We start from the raw sequence: 10,667 nt of genomic DNA on the forward strand, positions 1-10,667 counted from the left end.
ATCATTTATATATTATCAACATGTTTATTGCTATTGAAAATGTTTCCCTTTGCCACTCCTTCCATTCTTGGTCCATCGTCTAATTCATCACTTCCACATCCTATGCATAACTTGATACCATGGCTTCAGTCCCTATTGGCGTTCATCCTCCTACCACTATAGTGAGATCACAAACTCCTACACCGGCTCCCGCAATGTTGTCCAATACCGATTCATCCACCTCCCCTGCCTTAAGAACCAGATCTCTCTATGACATTTATCATCCCCCTCTCCATCGGCCTCTCCACCACCGCTTCCATCCCCAACTAGGCCAACACGCACCCACACCATACAACTTCACTCTTGTCCTCCTCAAATTAATACCTCCTCCACCACCCCCTCAACGAACCAACCTCATTCACCCAATTCAACAAAATTTTATGAGTGGAATGCAAGCATGACAAATGAATTTAATGCCTTGTTAAAAAATGGCATATGGTCTTTGGTTCCTCGCACTTCCTCTATAAATCTTGCTGGATGTAAGTGCGTTTATAGAATTTCGCACAAAGCAAATAGCAATCTTAAGCCCTATAAAGCTCGCCTAGTCGCTAAGGGTTTTCATTAGCAATAAGGTTTGGATTATACATAAACCTTCAACCCAGTTATGAAAATTACCACTATTCGCTCCATTTTATCTCTTGCTATCTCTCAAGAGTGGCAACTACGACAATCGGATGTGCACAATGCCTCCTTACACGGGGCTCTCTATGAAGAAGTGTACATGTAGCATCCTCCTGGGTTTGAGGACCCAACTTGTTGTGACTATATTTACAAGTTGTATCGTTCTCTATATGGTCTCAAATAGGCTCTGGAAACCTGCTTTCAACGATTTTCATAGTTTTTGCTTCAATTGAGATTCTTGGCATCACAAACAAATCCCTCATTGTTTATAAATTGAAGAGGCATTGATGTCATTTATTTTTTGATCTATCTTGATGACATTCTGGTTACAGGTAATCCATCTTCTACTATTAGTGCAATCTTATAGAAATTGTCTATAAAGTTCTCCAATAAGAATCTCGGCCCACTGCACTTCCTTGGGATAGAGGTTATCCCTCACTCTGAAGGGCTGCTTCTCTCTCAATGATGTTATGTTGATGATCTTCTTCACCGGGCTGGGATGTCTGAGTGCAAGCTTGTCCAAACTCCTATGGCCACGACTACAAAACCATTTGAGAAAGGGAGTGCTCTGATGTCTCATTTTACTCTATATCGGTCTATAGTTGGTGCCCTCCAATGGGTGACATTGACAAGACCAAATCTCTCCTTTGTCGTTAATAAAGCCTGCCAATTCATTCATGCACCAACTGAAGACCATTGAATGCATTTTGCACTATCTCAAACATATAAGGTTGTTTGGTTTGCTTCTTTCTCGATCCAATGATACTACTTGCAACATTTTCAATGTGGATTGGGCTGGTAGCTTTGATGACGGGAAGTTGATCGGAAGGTATGTTATTTTTCTTGGTCCTAACTTGATCCTTGCAGCTGTAGAAAACAACGAAGCGTAGCACGCTCTTCCACACAGTCAAAGTATAAAGCCATTACCGGTTGTGCAGTTGAACTCATCTAGCTTTAGTCACTCTTTCAAGAGCTAGGGTTCCCTCTTCAAGATCCTCCCATCCTTTGGTGCAATAATATTGGTGCCACTTATCTGTCTGCAAATTTAGTTTTCCATGATTATACCAAGCATGTTGAAATTGACTTCCACTTTATCTGTGATCATGTCACCAAATGACAGCTCAATATGCAATTTATCTCCACAACTGACCAACTAGCTGATAGTCTCACCAAAGTTCTTCCTACGGCACATTTTGAATTTTTATGAGACAAGTAGAAGATTCGCGTTCTCGACCCTTCCACTTGAGGGGTTGTATCAACCAAATATAGGGCTATCGACCTTGGAAGTTTTGGAACCATATCTTTGAAAGTTGGAAATTTTTCTATTTTATGTTTTTCTTTTATTGCAAGTAAATTTTCCAAAATTTGAAAAAAAAAAGGTTAAGACCCTCAAGTGAGCATCATACGAAAGTTATGGTATTGGTAGCATCCTTATACCCAACTTAATATGATCGAAGTGTGTTTTTAGTGCGAAGCATGAAAAGGTGAACAAGCACTTCAAGCTCGGCTACCTGGAATTACCGAAAACATCAATTGAATCTTTTTTTCTTCTTCCTTGGCCGGTCGCCGGTACCATCTAAGCTTAATGGAAATATACAACAATTTCGGTCTCAACACAAAATATGCGTGCACTACATAATGCTTCTAAAGATTGGTTCAGGGGATCCTTAAAACTTGCTATTCTCATGATTTCCCGTCAAATCTATGTTGAAATTACAAACTCAAGTTATTCGGTATCAGGAGCAACGAGATCTGGAGTTCTTACACATCCAATCTATACCAAGGAGTACGTGCTGAAAACCATTTTGATAACATGTGCAATCGCGCCAGCCATGGTGAATGAAAATGGGATGGGAGGTTGCTAAACAGTTTGCGCTGCGCTGAACGACGACAATTGTCTTTTTTTGGCTATGGTCTTGTCTATCGTCATAGAGAGCTCATCGTCCTTCCATTCTACTTGACCTCCACTTGCTTTCCTTTTTTGAAAAACTTTTGCACAGGTTGGGAGAATCCGAAGCCTCAAATCTAATTCACCAGCGTCGGAGAAGATGTTGAGCCCAGAGAATGCCGGCAACAGCCTCCGACAATGGCAGACTCCTGGGTCGTCACGACCTTCCTTGTCGACCCATCTGGCCCACCACCACAACATTTCAGCACCGCCGAGGCTCGAGGACTTGTCCTCAGAGACCCTCCACCACCGAGAGGATTCGTCTCTCACCAGTCACCACCCATATCCTTGACCGAAGCAAGAGTCGGTCATGGACCAGCCATCGGAAGGGTTGCCGGATCGTGTGCGGTGGTCGATGGCCGTGGACAAGGGATGTCCAAATGTGTTGTTTTGGTTTTCGGGCTAAGGACCTATAATAAATTTGAAATTATCCATTGTCAAGCATCATTTTCCCAAAATCTAATGTTATTCTTGACCTCAAACTCTGGAGCTTCAAGAACGGTTCTTCACAATAACACTCAGAAAATAAGGTGTAAGCATGAGTGAGTTCCAAATTTTAAAGGTATTATTTACAATAAGATCTTAAGTACAAATGAGAGAAGAAAAAAGAAGTAGAAGTCCTATTCGAGATTTATTAAATTGCTAAATTTGCAATTGTCGTGATTTACTCTGAATTTCACCTTCTCATGTGTAAATTTCTGCAACATACGATAGTTATATTTATGAGAATTTGCACTATTACAGGCATTATCAGATTTCGGAGGGCTCATTCTCTTTAAAAAAAGGAACCCACCCTTCTTCTCATTACATGATTTCGTTAAAAGTATGTCAAAATTGTTCCGCATTAATATAACAGAATCGTAAAATGATGTTATCATGGTCGATTGTATAGTAACTAGAAAATAGCACATATCACAAAAGGACAATTTGATTTACAAAAATTAATTCCTATCTAATTTTTTTTACAAATACGTACTTTTAATCGAGTATAACACGCCGTGTGTCTTTTACTTGTATAATTCGGTTCACTCCAAAATCAAGAGTATTTTTCCAAAAGTTGAGTTGAGAATCGTGATGAAAAAGAAGAAGCTTAATCCTAAATTGTAATCCTAATATAGTCTAATACCCCTTTCAAACTTAAGTTGGCTTGGAAAAAGTCAACTGGAGTTAGGTCCAAAAAATATCCAAGGATTTGTCTTGATAAAAATATTAGTAGCCTGGTTCGATTTCAATGCGTTTGGTGTGCTCATGAAAAACATTAGGGTTAATATCACGAAAAACCCCAAACTAGTATATATGTGACAAATTTACTTCAAACTAATTTTTTGCCCAAAAAAAATCCTAAATTGGTATATCTATGATAATTTTACCCTCCGTTAGTTCCGGTTAAATTTTACCGTTCAATTTCTAAGTTGGATGACACGTGACAGTTGACAGGTGTATCGGTTTGGGGTTTACCCTCCGTTTGTCACAGGTGTAACAGTTTTTTATTTTTCATCGTATTAATTCAATTTAACGAAGGGTAAATTTGTCATAAATGTACCAATTTGGGGTTTTTAGTGGTCAAAAAATTAGTTTTGGGTAAATTTGTCACAAATGTACCGGTTTAGGATTTTTCATGATGAAAAAATTAATTCGGAGTAAATTTATCACATTTGTACCAGTTTGGGATTTTTCGTGGTATTAGCCCAAAACATTATTATGTGCTATTTGGATAGCGGTTCCATTATTGTAGTGACTGACTGTTTCACTATTATGACGTACTCTTATGTCTTCTCAAAAGTTTAAACTGATAGGTGAAGAGAGACCACATGGCTAAGAGCATATAAACCCCATTGCAGGCGATGTGGGATACTTCAACACTCCCTCTCGCATGCAAGTTGAGTTGGATTAGGATTGACATGTGGAATTTGAATAACATGGTAAATGCATACACGAAAGAGGCAGAACCTGCCTATGATACAAAGTTGAGAATCGCGATGAAAGAGAGAGGAAATGTGATATTGCGTACATTCAAAAATGAAGAATACAATACCCCCACATGTAAAGTGAGAATATATACAATTAAACTTAACTTAAAAAGTAACTTTAAAATAGAAACAAGTTGGATAAATATGCGGAAGATGGAAGTTTTTTTTGAAAATCACGTATGCACGCATACTTTGTATAATAGCACAAGTATTTTGCTAATCGATATTTCAATAGACCGCAATCCAAGATAACACGTAGACGACAACATAGTGAAAGAGCAATTGGGTTTTTGTTCGTTAACGTTTACCATATAATGGTACGAAGGCCGATTCACAAAATGATACGATAGATCCTTACGGAATGCTTGCGACTTACCAAATCGCTTTATACATCGGTTCTTGTGGTCTTGGCGGTTAAGCCCATAGCATGTTGCTTCTTCCTTCTATTAGTTTCATGTCAACGACCAAGGAGCGTTCGCACGATTCTTGTTGTTGTGAAGGCTACGCAAAGCCAAAACAGGGCAAGTTGGGGGAGCGTCGAAGGCCGCCGGCTTGCGTGCCAAAGCAGAAAGGGCCTCCGTCTCAAGACTTGCGGCGAGTGCTTCTCAGGATGGACCCCGGAAGCGGAGTTGACCAATTTCAACCACGTTGCACACGTTCTACCCTTTTCTTTTCATTCTCTACGGCACAGAACCTCTCGCTTCAACGTGCCATTTCCATCACACACGCACAAGCACACGCATCATCGCCATTTCCCTGTATGGCCGTCGCGATTTTCCAGTGACCCGGAGTCGGACCAGAGCTGGTAGTAACTCCCCGCTTTATAAGCAATTGAAGGTTACACTAGACTGGCTTCCTTTCCGATCGCAGATTCATATGGTCCGGCTGCAATCTTGCCGAACAAGTTCCAGTCCTTGACTAGAGACTAGGGCTGTCCTTTTCCGATGTGCCCGCAAATGGCGGATGCTTCTTAATTTCGAAAAACTTATTCTGGGTATACAAATAATCGACAACTCGCTGGAAACTTTACTGGATTGATTTTTACTCCAATATGCAGATACAGATATGATAGCTGAAAAGGACGAGGCTTGGAGTGCTGGAAGGGGTAGATATTAATAAAATGAATGCTTTCTCCAAGAGAAGTATTCAACCGTATATACAATATACCGGTCTCTGCAGGTTCCAGTGTTCCACCTAGTTTTGGAATACAATACTGCAATTTGCAACTAGCAAGTGGTAATAAACTTATGCTAAAATAATCTCCTGATTGACGCCTCCAATCTCTTAAAAAATGGGCAGTCTAATTTCTAAATAAGCTTTACATTGCGTATTTGCAAGAACTTGGGTGGTTAATTTTGGGATTAATCCCATCCCTTGATGATACCTATGCAAATAATACTGTAATGTATGTAAAGTAAAAGATTTTTCAATACCGTATAAAGTGGCGCGGAAGAAAAATCACGTCTCCAGCCGATTCTACTTGATGTCTTACCAGACAAGCCACACTCACAAGGTCTGTCCTTCTTCGGGCCCGGGTCATCTAGTCGGGGTCAGCCACATTTTCGTGAAGATAGATATAGAACTTCACTAAGTGTGTCAATTGACACAATAATGAGTCCAATGGTGTTATCATACTATTCTCACTGGGGCGATTTTCTTTTGCATTTTTCTGTTATTAAGCTATATAATCTCGGCCAATCGTGTAAATAAAACCTTTTACACGTACGGCATTGTAGAGGAAATACTCACACCTTAACAAAGAATGGAAAAAACAAACAGACGTGCTATTGTTTGAATTCTATGTGAGAAATAAGTCCGTTTCCCATCGTCCGCGTATGAAACAAGAGTCAAATACTCTAAATTATAACTCAAATCAAGCTTATTGGTCTCTTTTAAACCTTATTAAGGTCATTTCCAAAAGTCAAAACGATGTAGATAGGGGAAATTTGACTTGCAATGCTAAAAAGGACCTCAGGAAGACTTGACGGGAAATCAAAGTACTTCATAGCCCGCACTTGATTGCGTCAAAGATGCAATGGATCTTTTGCAACATTCCTAGTTTATATAAAAGGAAACCAAAGCCGAGACCCAATACCCACCAAGTAACCCAACCTCACACAACAAGCTTAACCGCTTGAGATACAGTCAAGAAAATGGCTAAACTAACGGCACGGTTGGCCATGTTCTTGGTCCTCCTCCTCTTCGTCGTCGCAGCCGATGCAGCCCCGGCCAAGAAAGTGCAGTGCACGGACCCTGGATTTCCGAATTGCGTTTCCGATGGCATCTTCTCCTGTCCCTCCGGATGCCCTCAAACCTGTACCATGAACTGCAACATCTGCGCCCCCGTCTGTCCGAGGAGCCCGCCTCCGCCGGCATCGCCGCCGCCGCCGCCCAGGAAGAGATCGCCTCCCCCGCCCAGGAGGAAATCGTCGCCACCCCCTCCGCCCCATCACACCCATCCGTCGCCGCCGCCCCCTCCCTCGGGAGTAGTTTCGGGACAACAGAGAGCGAGGTGCAAGAACAAGAACTACCCCCTGTGCTATGGAATTGAATTGCCTTGTCCTGATGGCTGCCCCTCTCAGTGCGAAGTGGACTGTACCATCTGCACACCTGTTTGCAGTAAGCTTTTCTTTGCCCGTTTGGATCCATCATCATTTATAAAAGAACGTTCTAATTCTTACACAATCAGACTGGGAAACTCTGGTAAAGTTCATAAATGTTCAAGATATTTCTTTCATTTGGCATGCAATTCAGTGTTCTATATATAAATGACTACGATCATTTGATTTTATTAAGCTGAATCTGTTAGCCTATAGTTTTAGATAATAATTATTGTTCTTAGTTTCATCACTCTTCATTTAGATGGTCTAGGGCAATGGCACGTCGCAAAATGTCAAATATATTGTTATGCGGTCTATTGTAATGGATTTAAAACTGAGACTTTAATGTCGTTGTTCGCGTTCAAACGTGATCAGGTTGCGACCGGCCAGGTGCAGTCTGTCAAGACCCGAGATTCATTGGCGGCGACGGCATAACCTTCTTCTTTCACGGCAAGAAGGACCGGGACTTTTGCCTGGTTTCTGACTCCAACATGCACATCAACGCTCACTTCATCGGAAGACGAAACCAGGACATGAAGAGAGACTTCACATGGGTCCAATCTCTGGGAATGCTCTTTGGCACGCACCAGCTCTTCATCGGCGCCAAGAAGACAACAACCTGGGACGACTCCGTGGACCGCCTATCCATTGCCCTCAATGGACAGAGCGTCTACCTCCCCGAAGCTGAGGGCGAGAAATGGCAATCCACATCATCGGACGTATCCATCACGAGATCGCGGGACACCAATGCCGTGGAAATAGAAGCGAAAGGGAACTTCAAGATTAAAGCAGTTGTGGTGCCGATCACCGAGAGAGATTCGCTGATACATAACTACGGCATTACACAAGAGAATTGCTTTGCACATCTGGACCTGAGCTTCAAGTTCTACTCGCTTAGCGCGGATGTTACCGGTGTTTTGGGCCAGACTTATGCCAAGAACTATGTGAGCAGGGCCAAGATGGGAGTCACTATGCCGGTTTTGGGCGGCGAGCGGGAATTCGCTTCCTCGGGTATCTTTGCAACTGACTGTGCTGCCGCCCGGTTCGTCGGCGAGCTGACCCCAAGCGACTCAACCAAGAATTTCAACTACGGGGATCTTAACTGCTCCAGCGGGGAAGATGGCCCTGGCGTCGTTTGCAAAAGGTAGAGAGATCTTCGCATCTCAATAAGGGAACCACCATGAAGCTCAAGTACTTTTTACATTTGATATTTGATGCATGCAATAAAGGTCAGAGCCGAAGCAGTGATATTTGCGTCTGACCAGTTTCATATGGTCTTCTTGTATTTACTCTTTACGTGAATAACAGACAATATTCAATAAACGTGATTACTGAGGAAGAATTGTCCTTTAAGTGAAGCAGGATATAAGTTAAGCTCCGCTAATCAATGTTCTGAACAGTTCTCTCTATAATATTTTTCTTTCGTTCATTTTTGTATGCGAAACAAGAAATTATTTTTAAGAAAATATTTTTCACATTATTTATTTTTTGTGAAATAAACGGAGCCTAAATGACAAAATGAAAAATAAATAAAGGGAGTTTTACTATAAGTTGCTGTTAGAAAGTTCAATTCAAAACTTTAAAGGACATATTTGTTTAAACTTAAATAAAGATGAAAGTTACTCTTTTTTTCTTCCATGTTAATATTCTAAGATTATTTTCAAATTCTAGAAAATCGTTAGAAGAAATTGTATATCAATTTATGTGTTGAAATATTATCGTACATCGCTTGATAACGGGTCCTATTTACTCTTTATATCCATATGGTTTCCCTTCACATATCAACATAAACTTATGAGTTGAATTTCTTGACTCTGTATGAAATAAGTCGCTATTAAGTGAAAGGATATTACATGTATAAAAGGCCTATATGAACTCATAGACAGGCAATGCATCCAAAAATTTAAATTATTAGATGGAGTTCGATATAAGCACCGCAAATAAATGATATTTAACAGATGATATTATTTTATTTAGCCCATTTGTCATGCTACTAATAAAAATACCTTGCAACTCGCATCAAGGGTTAAAAAAGCATCAATTTATATTTAATGATCGTGGTGCTCTTCTCTTTCCGCGTGAGTCCAAATCGTTGATTAAGTTGTATTTATCATATACCGTATTTGAGGGAAAAAAACCGATTTGACTAAAATATAAAGGAAAATTATAGGATCTTATTCTTGAAAAATCATGTGCTAAACACGAGCCAACGAAAAAAATGCATAAGAAAAGTCGTTTTTCCAATCTAAGCTTGATGTTTTTGATCCATGGAAAATGTTTTCGTACATTGATTTAATTGAACTGAAAAATCGAAAAACAAATTTTGAAAACATAATTTTGAAGGGATCCTAAGAGCGTGCATAATAGTCATTATGTTTCTTTATTTATTTTTTGTTTTCAAAAACAGGTTTGGAATAAAAATCCGTTTGGTAATGCAATTTCATTTTTTCTATTTCTGGAACAAATTTTTAGTATAAAAATAGGTTTGGAATTAGAATGAAAAGTAAAAGTTTTCTATTTTTCTATTTCTATAACAAAAAGAGAAATAAAAACTTTTCTCGTTGCTTGCCCTCGTTCCCACCATTCGCCACTCGTCGGCTGCTGCTAAACCTGTTAAACGGGTGGGTCGGGTCGGGTTTGGGTCGGGTCATAAATGGTCCGACCCAAATTGACCCATTAACCCGTTTATGACCAATTCATTCTTAGTGTAAATATCTCAACCCATACCCGACCCGATCCATACCCAACCCATACCCGACCCGACCCATATTACTAAAACACTTTTATATTTAACCTAATCTAGGAATACTTGTTTCTTATGATTTTTTTTTTAAAAATTATACTGCTAAAATATTTTATGCAATACAAAGCTAGTGAAAAAATTTTATAATTTTTTTTAAAATTGAGGTTCTGTTTGTTTTACGAAAAATGCGAAATTTCTAGAAAATATTTTTCATAAAGTCATTATCCAAGAAAATAAAAAAAATTAATATTTTTTTATTTTTTAAATCGAATTTTTAATTTTTTTATTTTTAATTTTTTCTTTTTCCTTTATTTTTGGCCGATCGCCGGCGACCAACCACAGGCGAGGCCGAGGCCTCGCCGGCCTCAGGCGAGGCTCCAACCTCGCCGGCCTCAGGCGAGGCTCCAGCCTCGCCGATCTGGCGAGACTCGAGCTCGCCGGCCTCGGGCGAGCTCTACCTTGTCGGATCTAGCGAGGTGGAGCCTCGGCCGAGGCCGGCGAGCTCGAGTCTCGCCAGATCGGCGAGGTTGGAGCCTCGCCGGGATCAGGAGAGCCTCGAGGTCGCCGGAATCGGGCGAGCTCGAGGCTCGCCAGATCGGTGAGGCTCGAGCCTCGCCGGAGGCCGGCGAGCTCGAGCTTCGCCGGCCTCCGGCGAGGTCGTCCCCCCCCGGTGGCCGGTCGCCGTGGCCGACCACCGGCCGGAATAAAAAAAAAGAAAAAGAAAGAAGAGAAAAGAAAAAAGAAAA

General features: G+C 40.8%; 1 protein-coding gene across 1 annotated transcript; it reads left to right on the forward strand.

The window, feature by feature from the left end:
- Nucleotides 1-6,699: 6,699 nt before the first annotated feature.
- LOC115679278 (uncharacterized) lies at nt 6,700-8,486 on the forward strand. The gene is made up of 2 exons (XM_030602881.2): nt 6,700-7,197; nt 7,554-8,486. Exons 1-2 carry the CDS (start codon nt 6,732-6,734, stop codon nt 8,324-8,326), a joined length of 1,239 nt encoding a protein of 412 aa, XP_030458741.1. The 5' UTR covers nt 6,700-6,731; the 3' UTR covers nt 8,327-8,486.
- Nucleotides 8,487-10,667: the final 2,181 nt, after the last annotated feature.

The sequence above is a fragment of the Syzygium oleosum genome, unplaced genomic scaffold (genome assembly GCF_021117445.2).
Source record: "Syzygium oleosum isolate NSW1041296 unplaced genomic scaffold, Sole_v2.1 Sole_v2.03, whole genome shotgun sequence".
Lineage (NCBI taxonomy): Eukaryota > Viridiplantae > Streptophyta > Magnoliopsida > Myrtales > Myrtaceae > Syzygium > Syzygium oleosum.